The sequence below is a fragment of the Chionomys nivalis genome, chromosome 2 (genome assembly GCF_950005125.1).
Source record: "Chionomys nivalis chromosome 2, mChiNiv1.1, whole genome shotgun sequence".
NCBI lineage: Eukaryota > Metazoa > Chordata > Mammalia > Rodentia > Cricetidae > Chionomys > Chionomys nivalis.
Window position 1 is genome coordinate 16600610 of NC_080087.1, and position 19087 is coordinate 16619696.

The window sequence follows — 19087 nt, forward strand, 5'->3', positions numbered from 1 at the left end:
CAGCTCCTTCTGTCCCCACCATCATCAGGAAATGAGTTTAGGTTTCAGCCCTCCCACAGCCAGGCTTAGCTAAGCACAGGCTTCCTTGAATAGCTTGTTTGTTATTGTTGTTGTTTTGTTTTTCTATAAAGACTCTAGAATCATGATGTTCCTAGCACTCTGGGAATCCCAGAGCTCATAACTATATCTGTTTCTAAGGTTATTTCCAACCGTTGTAAAGGACAAACTACAGGCAACCAAGTCGCTTGGCTGTAGTGACCCGCTCTAGTTTCCTGGTCACACCTTTTTAGAACATGGTCAGTTGATTCCTTGGTGTATCTTCAAAGAGCCTCAATGGGCGAGAGCTTCCCACAGCTGCCTTGCATTCACTTGCCCAAGCAAGAAAGATTCAACCGAATCCTGCTTCTTAGTTTCAGCCGTGCAATCCGCTTTGGAAGTGCCACCTACGATATAGAAAGTTCCGTAGTAAACAGTGTCTACACTGAAAGTCTCAGAGATGGCAACCCTTCTGTCACAGCTAAGCAGAGAGTCCCGGCTTTTCTAACCAACTCAGGCGAGTGGAGTGCACGCCCCTACATTATCTCAGTGCAGGAATACACCTAAGGTAGATGGACCCCTGGAAAGATACTATGTGTATACCACTACCTTGTAAGGAAAAAAATGTTTTACAAAATTCATGGGAGCATGTAAGTGATTGTTCTATGGGTCTTTAAAGAGGAAGAGAAGAAATACGCCTGCAATTGCTCACCCCTCTCTCAGTGCCCATGAGAATTCTTTACTCTGAATGAAGAAAGGCAAGAATCCCATGCCAGCTGCATTCTAGTCTGCTGGTCCCTTGCCACAGAATCCCACGAAGGAAATGAATCCCTTTCTGCAGCTGTGTTCTTATTTCCTTTTGGAACTGGGACTCTGCCACAGTGATGGCTTTGTAAAAGGCACAGTGTCCCCAGGGCACCTGGTTACCCTTGCTTAGAAGGATCACAGTACATGGGAAAGGCGAGAATCGGGGGCTTGGATCCTCACAGGTGTCTCATCCCAAGGCCATTGCCAGCCCTGGACAGCTCCTCACTCTTGAGAGAAGTTTAGAAAGATTTAAAGAAAGTGTTCCCAGGAGAGGGCTATGTCTGCCACGGGGGTGTACTTGCCTGACTCAGAGAGGACCTAAACCAGGGCACACCCCGAGAATGTACTTCTCATTTTAACAAGCTGGGTATCAAGTTTTTTTTCAAGTTATAGAGTCATAAAATGGCATTTGTCGCCTTCAGGAATAGGAGTTGGTTCAAAGGACACTGTAGTCTCTCTACTCCATGGCCCCTCCTTTTCAGTCCCTTTTCCCTCTCCATGTCACCCACGCTGGAAATTCTCCTCCTTTCTCCCTTCCTCTTAGCCATTTCTTGCCTCAAAGGACAACTCAATAATCAGTTGCTTACCACGTTATAAACTGTTCTGGTTCCGTTGTACATGGCTATTATATCATGATTGGTCTGCTTAAAAATAAATTGGAACTTCCCTTACAGAAAATTTTGTTCATGTTAGGCATGCTGAGGTCCACATAGGGATCTTATTCTGCTTTATTAAATTTTTGAGACAGGATCTCCTATACCTTAGCCTGTATATAGCTGGTAATAACCTTGAACCCCTGATTCTTCTACCTCTATTTTCCAAGTACTAGGACTGTGGGCACACAGTCTATTCAAGGCTCTTTGTACGTTTCACTAGATTCGTATAAAAGGGCGGCCCCGATACACCTGGTCACCAGAAACATGGAAAGGGTCCTTCTTTTCTTCATACATTTGCTAATAGTGATTTGATATGGACTCCTATAAACAAATAATTATACATTAGTAGTAGACAAAAAAGTGACTAAAATATTTTGAGTGCACACAGGTGCCTTCTCAGGAAAAATATTAACTTCTGTAGTAAATACTTGTTACTATTTTTTTAAAATTATCTATTACCTTGTCTTTGCCAGATGTTTTTGTGGGGAAAAGAACCTGGTGCACTTATTTACAGTGACTTACCAGATGTTTTTATTCAATAACAGTTACTGTGATTTTAATCTTTAGATCTTGTTGTATAATCTGGGCTAGACTCAAAGTCATGATGAAATCTCCTTCCTCACCTTTCTGAGTTCTGGAATTGCAGGCGTGTGCCACCATACCAAGGGAAATTAACAATTCTTAAACTCCACATTATTTCTTCATTACATCTTTTTAAGGCAAGCATGGTAGTGCCAGGCTTTAATCCCAGCACAGAGGAGGCAGAGGCAAGCAGATCCCTGGGAATTGCTGGTTAGCCCATTCTACATACCAAGTTCCGTCAGCCAAAGCTAATAGTGAGACTCTGGCTCAAAAGTTATGTATTTTTCTGTTTTGCATTTATTTTTACCAATCCTTTTTCAGTGGCATTTCAATTGTGTTTTAATTGATAAAGACTGCCTGAAGATCTGAAAAGCAAAACAGCCAGCCACTAGCCTTATCTCGACCTCAGTCTCAAATGGCGCTCCTGCCTCCAAGAATATTAGAATGAGACTGTGTGTTGAGAGTTGTTTCCCCCTGTTTTATAATCCTCTCTATGCCTGGAATTAAAGGCATGCACCACCAGATTTCTGTGGCAACTAGTGTGGCTACTGGGATTAAAGATGTGTGTTACCATAGCCTGGTCTGTAAGGCTGACCAGTGGGACTGTTGTACTCTCAGATCTTCAGATCTTTATTTATTAAAATGCAGTTGAAATACGACTACACCCCCTTAATTTTCTTTTAAAAATTGCTTACTTATTATGTATATAGTTTTCTGCCTGCATAGCAGGCCGGAAGAGGGCACCTAGATGCATTATAGTTGGTTATGAGGTATCATGTGGTTGCTGGGAATTGAACTCATGACCTCTGAAAGAACAGCCTGTCCTTTGAGCCTCTTCTGAGCCATCTCTCCAGCCCCATTCCTTACTTCCTGATGGAAAGTGGTTTTATTAGTCAAGAAATAAACTGTGAATTGAAATTGATTATCAGTTTTATTTCATGATTGATAAAACATTTCAAATAAAACAATTACAACTAAAAACACTTCCAGCTTTGGTTTTAACTTCACATTTTACGCAAGTCACAATATTTATAAAATACTCCTATTGGTCATTTTATAACTGGGGCTTAATTAGCAAGAGTTCTGCCAAATGAACCAGAGGACTTCTGCCCTCATTTCCTTCCCTTGGGAGATGGGAACCGTTTTCATTCTTAGTTTAAATCATTGATAAAAAACATGCCTTCTTTTATCCTCATGTTAAACACTGAGGATGACATGCAACCTAAAATTAGCCTTGTTGCTAAGCTGATGCTCTTGCACAATCTTACCAGGGCTATGTTACAGCCTTTACATTTTCCTTAGTAAAAATGTCAGCTGTGCTGGGCGGTGGTAGCGCATGCCTTTAATCCCAGCACGCAGGAGGCAGAGGCAGGCGGATCTCTGTGAGTTCGAGGCCAGCCTGGTCTACAAGAGCTAGTTCCAGGACAGGAACCAAAAAGCTACGGAGAAACCCTATCTCGAAAAATAAAAAAATAAAAAAAATTTAAAAAAAGTCAGCTGCCAATACATCGGCTTTCCTTATAGCTTGTTGTTTTGAGTGCTTTTTATCCTTCCATCTTCTCTTGCGTATTTAATTACAGGGTATTTTGGTATATAATTTGAAGAATAATTTCTCTTGGGGAACAATGCATAGTTGCAATTACATGAAACTCATAAAGATATTCTTTAGGGTATCTTTTATGCAAATAGTTATATTCCTGAAGTATGATCAGACACCACTAGCTGGGACCAGTGGGTATCAACACAAAACCAAATCTACAGAAGAATAAACAACAACACAAGCTAAATATTTGATGTATCAGATTCTGAATCACACCCCCCCCCCCCCCCCCCCGTGAATTCCTATCTTTGGTGCAAAAGGACCAATGAAAGTCTCTGGTGCCCACATTAAGGAAGCCTCTACCTCTTGATATGGCCTCCTTGGGTGTTCATCTGATACAATGACCATTTGGCCTGCATTAGTCACCTTATAAAGACTTTAGTCGAGGTGGAGACGGAATTCACAGAGCATTACCTGGGGCATGGGGGAGAGGGGTGCTGAGATGACCGGGAGGAACTGCTTTTCAGAGGCAGCATGTTTCCACTGTGGACTATCTCTCTGTAGAACAATCTTTATTTGACCACAGAGTTGAGAGGGAAGTTCCCCCTTAGAGCAGTGGTCCTCAACCTTCCTAACAACAAGGAGACCCTTTTATACAGTTCCTCATGCTGTGGTGACCCCCAAATATAAAATTATTTTTGTTGCTACTTCATAACTGCAATTTCGCTACTGTTATGAATTATAGTGTAAATATCTATGGTTTTGGGTTGTCTTAGGCAGTAACTGTAAAAGGGCCATTTGACCCCCAAAGGGGTCATGACCCACAAGGCTGAGACCCACAGGCTGGGCTTCCCAAACCACACTTCCCTAGATAAAGTGCTTTCTTAGTCACAAGATTCAGTTCCAAGAAAGAAAAACATAATTTGATGTGAAATAAAAACTTGTGCTTAGGACAAAAGAATTGGAGATGCTGTTGCTTTGGTAATAACTACAATGGCCATGTTAAATCCTCATGTTATTAAGTCCAGGGGTTTTACTTCAATGATGTGGTAGTTATATTAGGAACTACAAAATGAGTCTATCTTGGGGAAAAAAGCAGTGAAATGTCAAAACTGAACCATCTTACAACACCAGGGGGACTTAGCTCTTTTGCGGAATTCTCATCCATAACTGAGTAGAATCACGGGATTTTGTACACACTTCCTGAGAGCTCCAAGATCTCCAAGATCCTTAGGATGCTACTGACTCACTCACCACCCAGAGAGTAACATTAAAGTTCCTTAATTTAGTGACTTTTGTCTGTCAGCAGTCACGTGGGAAAGTGAAGGGGGATCGCAACCAGAAACAACAAACATCTAAAGTCTTTTTAACCAAAAACATACAAATACGTTCGATTTGTATGTTAGAATCTTTAATCAGTATCTTTAATCCAATGCCTCACACTCAATTCAAAATACATAAATATAGAACTTTTGAGGAAAAAAATTACTTTTATGGAACATCAGTGAGGAAACTGTGTTTGAAAGAAACTTTGCCTTATGGGGTAGCATTCAGATTTCACGAACCTACTGACTTAGAAAATCAGTCATTAGTGCCATGACCTCAAAATTCTGTTTACCCTATATATCGTTTCCTTTCTAGAAGAGACAAAATTTAAAAAAAAAAAAAAAAAAAAAAAAAAGAATTAAAAACAACTAAAGTCCAGACTCAGGAATCGGGAAATGCCTTGATGATAGACTCATAGGCGGGCGGGGGCGGTGTGGAGAGGCCCATCCGCAGGCTGTTGCTGGACCAGCGGAAGTCTGGCCTGCTGGGACTGTGCAGGGTGCTGATGGCGGATGGGGTGGTGGAGGCAGGCAGGGTCATCAGCTGACTCTCGGTTTCCACCGGAAGCGGTGGGCATTGCAGGAAGGGATGGAAAGTTGAAGCCCTGAAGCTTGATTTCCTGGGGAAGGAGTTGGCCAGCTCCAGAGACGCTTGTCTCTGGAAGGTGAGACTGGCCAGGCTGAGGTTGCTTCGGCGCTCACAGCCACTGTGGCGGTAGAATCCAGTTCTGTTGAGGCCCTGATTGTAGGAAGACCTGGGTCGCCTGGTGGGACTCCACTGTGAGATGGGCGCGCTGGCTCTTCTTCTGCGAGACAGGAACACGAAAAGCGCCCAGAGAAATCCTCCGATGGCGAGTCCAATCGCCACGGATACAGTGAAGGACATTATTAGGTCCTCTGAAACAAAGAATAGCCAATAAACCAGTAGCTCTAATTTCAAAGGCAATTCATTTAAAAACACAGGGCAGGCCATGAACTGTAATTCACAGAATGGCTTCTGAATTTTAACATGCTTTGAATTAGGGAAATGGAGAACGATCAGGACTCCACTTATTAAACAGAAAGCTATGAAAAACAGTTTGCTCGTGTTTACCATCTTTAGAAATTAAAGTCTCACTGAAGCTCGACCTTAGCGATTTTTCTTACAGAACTGCAAATGTCCACAGCTCATTTCCTTTGGAATTACGATTAGAGCTAATGTGCCCGTTGGGAAAGAAGGCCGTCACAGCGATGATGATAATGCTTCCCCTGTCTGCTTTGCTCTGTCACACTGATCTCTCCCACCTGCAGTCTTGATGGCACCCCACTTCCTGCACTCTGTCAGAGGCAGGAAGTTCAGGGGCAGAACCATCTGGAGGGCTGACTGATTTATGTCACTTTTCCTAAACACCCAGACTCTCAATCTCTGACTACACGATGACAAGACCTATGTAGACAGACGCCTGGGCTCTTTCTTCTTCCTCCGGTTCCAGCTCATACTTCTCTCACGTCTGTTTTGTGATAATGAAACCCCACCTGCCGAATCTCCACAAACTTTCCAAAGCACACTAGTGTCCTCCAATTCACCAAGCTTGGGTTCGCTCTGATTTCTTCTGCAGGCAAATACATATATGTACATATTAGCCCCTTCCCTCAATGGTGGTGCTACCTGGGTGCCCCTTAGAAATCGAAAGCATATTCTTCATGAATTTATTGGAGAAGCTGAGCCCTTACTCTACACGAAACTCCTTCCAGCCTACTGCTCAGAACCCTCTCCATCTGCCATTCCAGGAGCCAACCCCAAACTGTGCTGTTTGCATTCTGTCTCAAAACCTGTGGGTTTTTCCCCCAATCTTTTGTGCATTCATGTATAATTTTCCTTATGTGTGGACATAAATTTCTGAGTCTGGGGAACTCATTTTTATAAAATTATTCTAAGTACTGTCTTCCTCATACAAAAATGAGTTAATGTTAAGTCGAAAGTCAAGGCGTATATTAAATTGCCTATACAAGGATTCTACAGGCAAAGAGCTATAGACTAGAAATGGGCATCTGAAGGTTTTACTACTGGGGTCATGGGCATGGGTTCTTTGTTTGTAATCCTGTTAGCAGGTAGAGTCTATTCCCCCACTCCGAGAGCTCTCCGTGGGACTCACTTGACCAATGAGATGCAATGGAATTGAAACTTTGTAAGTTTGGGTCTAAATGGCAAGAGACTTTCCACTTCCGCCCTGCTTGGTTTGGGGATTTCTTTATGATGGATATAGGAATAAAGCCAAGCTAGTGTGGCGGCCAATGGAAGACACAAGGCTTTCCTGTGTATTCTCCCTGTGGCTCTTGCCTGCTATCCTTGATATGACAAAGGAACAAGTATCTCTAGGTCATTCAGGTGCTGGCAAACCAAACCTCATCTGACCATGGGGCAAACCAAAGACCATCTTGTTGACCCCTTCCTGAATTGTCAGCCCCAAATCATGAGCTAATTACCTGATTTTTTTTAAAAACAAAATTCTACTTTGAGTGCTTATTGATTAGCAAATGCTCATTGATGTTAAGGTCACACAATTGCAGGCCCAGCCCTATTAAATAAATATTGGCAGGTTTATTTAATCTCACTGATTTCTTTTTTTTTTTAAAGGTGTGTGTGGGGGGAACTAGATTTTATAATTACTGAGCTTTTTTCCAGCTTCTTGCTGTAGCATATAGAGAATCTATAATGCAGAAACAAACCAAAACAAATAAATGTTAATAAATACATAAGCACAACCACTACTAACTAACTTTAGGATTTATGTTATCATGTCCCTTTGCCTCCTATTGCCACAGGGGTGTCCCAAAGCAAAGCTGTCTTTGCTGTTTTGCAACTATCTTTATAAATACTTACATCAAAACTTTCCAAAACATTTACATTAACCATAAACTAAGTTCCTTCTGAGATTTTTTTTTTTTTTTTTTTTTTTTTTTGGTTTTTCGAGACAGGGTTTCTCTGTGGTTTTGGAGCCTATCCTGGAACTAGCTCTTGTAGACCAGGCTGGTCTCGAACTCACAGAGATTCGCCTGCCTCTGCCTCCTGAGTGCTATGATTAAAGGCGTGCGCCACCACTGCCCGGCTGAGATGGTTTTTGAAGTCTAAGATAATTTAGGATAAAGCTATTGACCCCAGTACCGTTGTTCCTTACAAAAATAAGAAGTCATGGCATCAAAGTTCAGTGTTCTCAGAGATTTCATAGAGTCAGATATTATTTAAAAAATCAAATAAGCATAATTGAACCTAAAAATTTAGTCTTACTTTTGTATAACATGATTCAAACCTAACTTTAGCAATGTCCCCAAATTTAAAATTCTGACTATAAAGAAGTTTCAGAAATTCTGCTGCTAACATCCTCCCCTACTGTGCCTTCCAACTCGAAGGTCCTACAGCTGAGCGTCATTCTCAGACATCATAATCACAACCTCAGCACTGTAAATGGTGCGAACATTTGGTAGAGGCCACCATCTAGTGGGCCACTGTTGAATTGTTACAGCGTCCCAACATGATTTTCATAGCTGATCATAAAACGGAAGGCTGGTTAATACATTCAAAGCCCTACAGTGGAGGGACCCATAGGCTCTCCTCGTCCTGAAATAGATCATCCTTTCTCCACTTCCTAAAGTGTAGATGAGGTGGTTTCAGAGATAGGAAGGCTGCGACAAAAGGGTTTTTGAGGGGACAGACTCCAGCACACAGAAACAAGAATGGTCATGATTAGCAGATATAATGGATAAATGTTTCTATGTTGATCACCCCTGAGCAATTCCCTCGGGCTCAACAAGAGAACCGGTTTCAGCCTCCCCCTGTCTACGCTGCTGCTCTTCCAATACCACCACAGGCTGCAGGAGATTGTAGCTTTTCCAGCTGGGCTTCATGCTTTATGCTTCTCGCCTTGGCAGCATTAACCATGTGTATCCAGTTGCCCTCTCTTTTCAATCATGCAGTAAGTTCAGTCACATTACACATATGTTCCAACCCCCCCCCCCACGCCCAGAGTAAAAGCAAACTCCTAAATATGGTCTAATTCCTCTCTCTTGTTCCTCACCAAATATGCTTCTGATCAAAGGCTCATGCCTGGTTCTAATTTGTTCTTTCAAAAATATGTTTGTAGATATCTACATGGTTATTATTTTCTGTCTCTTATTTTCTTCCTTCTCTTTAGGTATTACCCAACCTTCTTGTCAAGGTCTCCTCATCTCAAAATTATATCCTGGCCCACTTCTTACACCCAGTTTGATCTCCCTCCCCATTACAGGAAATGGTTCAGTTCCTGCTCCTGAAAAATAAGAAAACCAGATGTCTATACATGACAAGCTATAACTGTCCTCAGATTTGAAAAGAGGGAAGCTGCCTTATGTCTTTAATGGTAAAAAGGAATTAATAATAGCAATAATACTGGCACTTTGAATAGCGTGGTGGACAAATAAACACAGGCTTGGGAAATTTGGGTGTGGTTTTGTCTAATAGTACTTGATCACAATTCCTAGGACACGAAATCAACCTGAATGTCCACAACCAGATGAATAAGTTGAGGAAATGAAGCCTGCAGAGTCCCCAGTAACATAATCATGGCTTGGTGACTTGTAGTCACCTTTATGAGAATGGTTTCAAAAGACAATGTCACTGAACACAGTAAAAGACTTCTTAGCTTGTGTGTGTGTGTGTGTATGTTTGTGTCTGCAGTCTGTAATGTTTGTGTGACAAAAATTCAAACAATACAATTCTCAAAACTAGCCTATGTTATTTAGCAGCGTGTGAATAGGAATGAATAGTGTATAATAATGCAAGTGCATTACTGAACCTCAGAAGAACAAAGAGAGGAAATTCTGTAATTTAAAACAATATAGAAGAATCTGAAAGGCATTATAGGAAGTGAAATAAGGGAGACCCAGAATGGATGAGTCTTCACTGTAGAATTCTTCAAATGCTTTTGTCCAGTGAACATTTTCATAATAAAGTGTTGAGAAGACAAGTCAACATAGTATAGATGACTTATAGAAGGTATATTTGAAAATATAATTCAAGTGGCAAATTCTTAGAAAACTAAAAAATAAGAGTCGGAAAATCTGAGTGGCTTCCTAATGTCTAAAGAAAAAATTGAATGTGGCTCTGGAGAGATGACTTAGTGGTTCACTGTTCTTGAAGAGGTTCTGAGTTTGGTTTCCTGCACCCACACACCCACATTGGCTGGCTCACAACCACCTGTAACTCCAACTCTGAGGGATCCAATACCTCTGACCTCCAGGGGCAACTTTCCTTATGTTTACACACACACACAAACACACACACACACACTTAAAAATAATTTTTAGATGAATGTGTTATTTTCAAACTCCCAGCTAGAAATTTCATATGCAATGCCACAAATGGTGACTATTTTAGATGATAAATACCATCCAACTCAATTGTATGTAAACTCTTCTAGATATTTCAAAATTAATGAATACTATTGACTTGCTTTACAAGGCTTTTATGACGTTGATACCCAAATCCAACTTAGTTTTAATAAAACCACACAGCTGTCACGATTTCAATGCAGAAGTCTGGAGACAAGGGATGCACGGAGAAGTACATACAGCTTTGAGAGCTCCAGTTCAATGATAAGCCCAGTTCTGTGGAGCCCAGTGAGAGATGCAATCTCTTGAATCTCCCTTTGAACCCAGACACATCTGTCTTAAGAACCTGCATTTGTAAATACTTCTTCTTCAAAGTTTCTAAGTAACAGACATACGGAAATAATTACAAGGTTATTCATATGTCATGATGCATAACCATTGAAGAATTTTTTAATATTCAACTGAAGAAATGAGCTTGAGAAATGGACAGTGTTTGTTTGCTGTTTTGAGAGGACATTATGGAGACCCATGGACTGCCCATGCCTGCTCCGCAACTGTCCCAACACCCTGTGAACATATTATCTCATCTGCTTTCTAGATCCCTAAAAACCACATCTTTTCTACAGACTAGGGCACCTCATTTGCTATGGGTTGAGGCATAACATTTTTTACAGACTGAGTAATCCTCACTAAGGATCCTACTACTTGGCAGCCCTGGATCCCCAACAAATCAGTTTGTAACCCTCCGATACCCCAGCGTGGGTTAAGGTGATAAGCAAGAATGCACGCGAGTAGGTTTTCTACTCATACACTGTCAAATGAACTCAAAAATATTAGTGTTTGCCAGAAACAGTAGCAGGAAAGAAAATGTATCACCATGAGCAATGTAAAGAGAAGCCTGGGGGAGAGAAAGACAAGAGTTTTATGGTGTATGAGCGACGAGGGCTCTGGTAGCTGGTACCCATTCCTAGATTCCTGGTTGATGTAGGTAGAAAGATTCAAAGCCCCCCATGAGAAACACTGGGTACTGGAAGGACAGAACAATAGTCAGGCTCCTGAAGTTCCAGGGTTGTAGGAGACTGTGAAAGATGCTCTGTGCACTGAGACAGACCAGAAGGCAATAGGATGAGAGTCAGTCAACCGACCAGAGAGACTGACAAGAAAGAAGAATCTTGTTCTTAGCCAGAAGTGCACAGATCACAAGAACCTGGCTTTGCAGTTGAAGGCAGGAAAGGAAACACATCCCCAGAGCAGAGGAGGCGCACTTGTCAGTAGATGTCAGCAGAGGACCTTGATCAAGGAGTCCTGGTCCACTCCCTCTTGTACCTGAAGCAGCAGTCATCCTCAGACCTCACAAGCCATTTCCAACCTTACAGAGAAACCCAAAGAAGGCGGAGGCGAGGAGCCTTAGAGTCACCACAAGAGGGGCTGTCATAGTAACATGAACTTCTGCATTGCTATTCAGGTTCTTACAGACATCTGCTTCCATTCTGATCTCTAAGTTTGTTCCTGGAAATTCCACATACGCATGCTCCGTCCGCCGTTTGATTCTTTGAAAACATATACTAGTGATTTTACTTCACGCATTTGCTGATAACAGCTCTCCCAAATGCCCCCAAAATTCTGAGACAACGTCTTTCCCATATCATCTTGATATGTTTCCTAATAAATGCAGCCAAAGCTCCAGAGTTTATGAATGAACTGAAGAAGGCTGAGTTAACATATCAGAAATGAATGAGCAGACTGTTATCCATGGAATTATCTTTTTATTTGGAACTTATTTGGTTTTCTAGGAGTAGATATCCCACTTTTTTTCTAAAAATGATTCAGGGACCATTTCATATTTTAATTCCTATAGCATATTCTCATTCTTGGTCATTGTGTGTAATATAGTGACAATATATGACAAAACAGAAGTTATTGATACTATTTATTGATTTAGTTATAGGCTTCTATTTGTTTATGTAGGAACACCTAATCACATCCCAGAATGCAATCCTTTTTTAAATTATTTTTTATTGATTTTTATTGAGCTCTACATTTTTCTCTGCTGAATGCAATCCTTTTAAAGGAGAAATCATATTTTGGGAGAGGATTGATTAGATGAGTAAAGGCAAGCCTCATCAATATACTGCCTCAGGTTTTCAGAGTGGTGGCCAAGGGAATAGAAAAGCAGCAACAACGGCCCAGTGAGAAGACAGCAGAGAAAAAGAGAAGTCACGTGTAGACTCTCCAATACCAAGAGAATGCTTGAGCTACACACCATTGTCAGCCCAATGGAATCTGAGGGTCTCTGGTCCCGGCTGCCTTTACGGGACAGGTTACAGAGAAGGGATGGGCATTACACTGAGCAGAGGTGGAATGCAAGGTGGGGTCGCCTGCGGTGCCAGTCTCAGGCCACTCTTGCTTGTGGCTAACATCAAGGGCTTTATGGCTTGCACGACTTTCAGTAGCTTTGACTGAGTGATAACATTGAACAAATGCCAGCTATCGTTGTGTTGCAGTGGAATATCATTACTTATTTTTTCATTCCTTAAGTAAACAAGAAAGTTATATTTTGGGTTTTTATGCTTTTCAATATGTTAGGTTTAAGAAGTTCCTATGGCTCCTTGTGTGAGTTGTTGAGTCTATGATATTTTTATTTATTCTCTTAACTCACAGGGCTACACAAAAGATTCCTTTTGGAGGCAGAAGCTGGATTCCACCGCACTGTGCGTGATTTCCAAGTTAATATTTTAAGAGGACCGGTGATCAAAATAGATATCAATTCAGACGCAAAGCAGAAATGAAAATAGGAAAGACTGACATTTATATATCACGAAATGTTTACGTTTCATGCACTAAATTTATAATTACATTTTATATTTTGACCGCAGAAATAATAATGCAATTTTTCACCTCTTTCACCCAAAGCATCAAACATATTTTTGGTTTATCACTTTTGCTTTGGTTTAAAAGGATTTAAGACTACAACAGCCTCTTGGTTTTCTCCATTCTCATTTATCCTCCACCGTATCTCCGTACCAAGAGAAGGGAGCATTAATACCTATATCTTTGACATAGGAATCGTGAAATCCCTGTTAAGCACAGATTTCCTTAGTTTGACTCTAAATGCTAGGATAAAGGAATGGACCACATATGAACATCTTATTAATGTAAGATTTATTTTAATAAAAATCACCTGTGCTCTAACCAATGAGCAATGAATTATTTTTCCTATACAAATGTAGAGTCAACTTGAACAGCTTGTAAAGACAGAACTGGCTCTTCTGCTTTAATTTCTACTCTTGGAATGATCTATGGAATAATTTACCATTGTTTTGCGATGAGCTTACTTAGATGCCCTCTAGCTGGTTTTCAGCACTTAATATATATGAGGACAGTAAGTATAATTTCCACAAATTTAACGTTAGGCCATCCAGAATTCAAAGGTTTCTTGTCTCTACCTAGAATTTGTAGGAATAACTTATTTTTCAGTAACTTTACTATGTGACTTTATTACTATAGCATCTTAAAGCTTGAAGTAAGCACCTAAATTAATAAAAATAATTAGTTAATTCCCTTCATGCCAATACCCGTGGTCAGAGATAAATAAGTCAGATTTTCAGGGCCAGATTGCTGTCACTGCTCAGTATTTACCCAATAGTTTCCAAAGCCCTACCTCCAATCACAGAAGGTAGCTTGATATAGTTTTCTGAAATAATTAAAAACGTGTCTTGCACATAATAGGGTTATACAGCTCTCAATCAACTCCAGAGTTCCTTTAAAGGTACTTCTGGATTTAACTTAAATTTTTCCCTTTACTTTTAAATTTCTCTGAACCACAGAGACATGTCAATGTCATTGCACATCCCAGCTCCTGTATCGTAAATCTGGCCGGGAGTGGGTGGTGGTTTTGACCTCAGCATCTTCCTGCTCTTGGTTAGCATCAATGCACACAAAATCTTGAGCTCAGGTTAGTCTCTGCCAGAGCATGCTTTGGTATTGTTTCTCTCCTTTTTGTGACAGGCTCCCATTGTAATAGTGTTAAGTTATTTCTGCATCATCTTTTCTAGGTTCATAATTTCACATTTTATCTCTGTCACCATTCCCAAGAGTCGTTCAAACATAGGTTTGTTGCTTAAATTGACTTTGAAAATTAAAAAGAGTAACATGGACAAAAACACAGACTTTAAAACCCTCTGTGGAACACCTTGGTTTCATGAAATAAAATATATAATCTATCAGCTTCAGATGAATAAAATATAATTTTCCAACAAAACCCCCGTGTTATAGTCCGTTTAACAAGGACTTCTACTTTGTATTTCTGTTTCTAAATGTCCACTTAAAAACATCTCTTGAGTTCTAATTAAGTTTTGCTAATACCAACCAAACTTTCTATGTTTGATCCTACTTTAATATTCCTGTAGCTTATTCTGAAAACATTTTTATGAGTATATTTCTTGAACTAAATCTATGAAAATGGTCACTAGACATTTATGGCAAGCAAACTGCCCCAGAAATTTCCAACATTGTAATAAAACATGCAGAAAATAACTGTGCATCTTAATTTAAATAAAAAGTGGTGAAGGAAAGGTAGCTTACCCCAAAAGTTTTCTGGCCATGGGCTCCCTAAACTCGTTGTGTTATTGGCCATAATATCCACAAGAAAAAGAAGAAGCCAGCGTGTCCAAAACAAGCAGTTTGAGTCTATGCCTTTGTGGCTCAGCAAGAGAAAACTAATTTTCACGCTACACCCCACATACACTTGTGTTTACATAGAAGGAAACAAGTGTATCGTGTTTCCTGCTTTTCTACTCGAATTAGCAACTGTTTTTCTTATCTTGGAATTCCACATGGCTCCCAGACACAAAACTATTTCCTTCTCGTCATTTCCTCCCTCCTTACTAAGTGCCCTCCTTTCAGCCACATCCAGAGCTGTTTGGGAACAAGAGGCTTTTTCTTGAGTCCCATCTTTCATTTCCACGCTGAGGAAGAGAGCAAGATCTCCATACAGCACTTAACACCATCTGTGTGTGACACTGAGCAATAGATGGCTTTCTGATGTTTAAAGCCCATATTCATTTACATTTTTAACCTAACATCCTTTATTTGTAAATCTCAGATATTAAAATACCTAGGTAGCCTCTTCCTGTATCTGGTATATTGATTTTGAAAACGTATTCATTCCATTCATTCATACATATTTAAATATGTTTATTTGTGATTTTGTTATCGTTTTCATTGGGATTCCAGTGGTGAGAAAACAAGATCATGTCTATGGGACCCGATAAGGGGAAGAGGAAAGAAAAACATTCAGTGTTTTCATGCCTGGCCAGAGCTGCAGCCATCCCATGCCTGGGGAAATTACAGTTAATGTCCTTCCTACCCTCATAACACGGCAGTCCTCTGAATCGGGAGACAGGGAAAGTGGGAAAAGAGGTGCTGAATGTCACTGAAACGTACTAAAGTGCATCCCTAGATTGAAAACCTGTAGCATGCGCAGGCCCTGGGGTGTTGGGATGTGGTCAGTTGAAGGAGCTGTCAGCCTTCTGAAGTCTGTGACACATTCCCGAGAACCCCGAGAAAGACTAAAGGGCAAAGTGACAACTCATTTTGCAGCCCAATTCTCCAAAATTGTGGTGGTTTCTGCTCATTTTTATCAATTTTCATAGATTTAAGTTAACTATAAATTTACCAGAGATAAAAATATGCACAACTAGCCGGGCGGTGGTGGTGCACGCCTTTAATCCCAGCACTCGGGAGGCAGAGGCAGGCAGATCTCTGGGAGTTCAAGGCCAGCCTGGTCTATAAGAGCTAATTCCTGGACGGGCACCAAAGCTAAAAAAAAAAAAATACACAACAGATGACCTCAAAGAGAATGAAACAACTGAAGAAAACCTGAGAACCCACTGAACAAACTTTATGATATTTCTATCATATGATATTTTTGCCAATGTTTATTTCCACACATTCTCGTATTTCCACTCAAGAAAGGCCAAAGGCCCCACATTTTTAACAGTACTCTTTAATTTTTAATATTATTGACAAGGTGTGTACAAACTGGAACTTGAAAGAACTTGCTGCATCTAGCTACAAGTCTATTGAAATACACCCAATCTTTCTAAGCATAAAACAGGACTCTTCATTGCTGTATGTACTTTAAATGTGTGTTTTATGTAACCAATGGTTACTTCTTGTCAAATAAATTCTACTCAAGTATTCCTAACTTTTATCTGATCTATCCAGACTGATTTGGGGGATGGAAGGGAGGACTCCCACTTTGTCTGTGTAGGAAGAGGACTTATTCTGTCTCAGGGTTGGGATAGAAGCTGAGACTTCCTGTCATTGTTCATGTTTTAGTTATCCAGATTTTCTGCCAATACATTTTCATTTTTGCAGATGGCCAGAAGAAAACTTGTTTTCTGTCCCTTTGTGACCTAGGGATTCATTTCTCTGGTGTTGAAAGCTTGCTGGTCGCTTCAGCTCTTATCTGTGCATATAATTCATGTGGTAAAGATTCGTGCTTTTCTCGGCACAGATCCACAACGTGACTGTTTGTGTCTGTGTGATTTTCAGGTCCCATGACTTATCCTGTCATAACAGGAAGGGAATTTTTTTTTTCTTTACAAAAATGTCAGGTTGACCTTCAGCTGTTCCCTGTTTCACAGCTTGGGTGTTTTGCCTGTAGTTCTCCGCTCGAGTTACCTCACTTCAGACATTCCAGGAATGACTTGCTGCTGTCATCCAGGCTTCTACCAGAAGTCAGTGCTAGGCTCTTGCCCCTGACCCTCTGTGACTGTTTTATTCAGAACACTTCACACTGTATGATTTTATGCTGTATGTCTTAGTCAGTGTTCTATTGCTATGAAGAGACACCATGACCATAACAACTCTTGTAAAGGAAAGCATTTAATTGGGACTAGTTTAGAGTTTCAGAGGTTTAGTTTGTTATCATAGTGGGAAACATGTCAGAATGCAGGAAGACATGGTGCTGGAGAAGTAGCTGAGAGTTCTATATCCAGATCCACGGGCAGAAGGAAGAGGGAGATACTGGGACTGCCTTAGGCATTTGAAATCTCAAAGCCCACCTCCAATGACTTGCTTCTTCCAACAAGGCCCCACCTATCCAATGAGGCCACACCTCCTAATCCTTTCCAAGTAGTACCACTCCTTAATGACCAAGCATTGAAATCTATGAGTGTAAACAGAGACTGCACTTTTGTTTCCCAGCTGCCAGACCCAAATAATCACACAGAAACTATATTAATTATAACACTGTTTGTCCAATGGCTCAGGTATTGTAGCTAGCTCTTACATCTCAAATTATCCCATTTCTATTTACCTATATATTGGGACCCTAGTCTATATGGATGCACAGCGTCCTAGGCCTGGATGTAGGGGGGAGGGCCTTGGACTTCCCACAAGGCAGGGTTCCCTGCCCTCTCTCAAGCAGGGAGGGGGAGGGAGGAGGGCGAGTGGGGGAGCAGGAGGGGATTGGGAGGAGGGGAGGAAGTGTAAATTTTTGAATGGAAAAATAAAAAAAAGTCTTGCTTCTTGAGAGATCACATCATGAGATGCTATCTGCCTCAGGTGCTTTCCAGAGCCCAGCTGAGGCAGGTTTGTGGCCTTCAATCTCCAGAAGCATGGAGCTTAATAAACTTCTTTTATTTATAATGTGTTCTGGCTTAGATACATTGTTATAGCAACACAGAATGGATCAGTTGAGGAAACAGTTGAGGAGATGTATTAATCTTGATATTCATTTCTATCTCTACTGGCTAAAATAACAACAGCAACACAGTAGAACTTTAGTACATAATTGTTAAATAAGAGAGCATCATAATCTGGAGATATCTAACATGGAAATACTTCTGATATGCCTGGTCAGGTTAGTAAATAAATCACCTAGTGCTACAAAATAGAAATTGAAAAGCTCTGTTCATAGACTTCAGTATTTAAAAATTTTGATAGAACTTGATACGAAAGAGCATTGTCACATTTGAGAGAAGAGGCAGCACGACTTTCATTTTTCAGACCTACCATGGGTTTCGCGAGTTTCACATTAACTGATCCAAACAAAGTGTCTGTGCTGAGTGTGGTCTTAGAACATAAGAGAGTCACTTCTAAAAGAAAAAAAAAGTCTAAATCTGTTTTAAGAACATCAAGTTTTTAAAAACAGTAATCTGAGGGCTAAAGTGAAATGCATGCACACTGTGGCTTCCCTCTTTAGACATTTGAAAGTCCATCTTCTTTCTCCTTAAACTTCCTCACTCTGGTGGGGGTGCAAAGTTAGGAAAGATGAAACCATCAAAATCAGATCACTATGTGAAGAAAGAACTGCTGGGTAAGACGAGCTTACAGAATGCAGTGGGGAAGAATGAGCTCCTTCCTGTGCTACATTTCACAGCGAATTTGTCTTGTGAGGGCCTGGGTGGGGCCATGGAGAGAACGGATTGAAGCATGGCATCAGGGCATAAAGCTGAACTGTAGGAAGCTGGGGTGTCTCATCTTCAGCAGCTGGTACCACTGAGTCAGATCCCACAGACCTCTGCTGAGTCATGTCTTCTGCAAAGACAATTCTATGTCTCCCTTTATAATGTATGTTCCCTTTATTTACTTCTCTGCTTTGATCACTCTGACTGGAATTTCTGGTATTGTGTTGGCACCCTTGCCTTATTCCCAGTCTTAGAAGAAATCTGACCCCAATGGATTATCATGTCCACAGAAGGATTTTATATACATACTTGGTTTTGTTGAAGTCCCTTCTATGAATATTTTGTTGCGAGTTTCTATAGTGGATGACTATTGCATTT

At 40.7% G+C, this 19087-nt stretch overlaps 1 protein-coding gene across 1 annotated transcript; it reads right to left on the reverse strand.

Annotated features, from left to right (window-relative positions):
• Positions 1–3908: 3908 nt before the first annotated feature.
• On the reverse strand, positions 3909–14990 carry Myct1 (MYC target 1). The gene is made up of 2 exons (XM_057762316.1): positions 14877–14990; positions 3909–5843 (listed from the first exon to the last, which is right to left on the reverse strand). Exons 1-2 carry the CDS (start codon positions 14926–14928, stop codon positions 5329–5331), a joined length of 567 nt encoding a protein of 188 aa, XP_057618299.1. The 5' UTR covers positions 14929–14990; the 3' UTR covers positions 3909–5328.
• Positions 14991–19087: the final 4097 nt, after the last annotated feature.

Bases quoted from the DNA above. Each gene is read 5' to 3' on its own strand.
- Myct1 (XM_057762316.1), bottom strand. From the start codon at position 14,928: ATGGCCAATAACACAACGAGTTTAGGGAGCCCATGGCCAGAAAACTTT. The intron at 5,844-14,876 runs GTAAGCTACCTT...TCTTTGTTTCAG, and splicing joins ATGGCCAGAAAACTTTTGGG to AGGACCTAATAATGTCCTTC.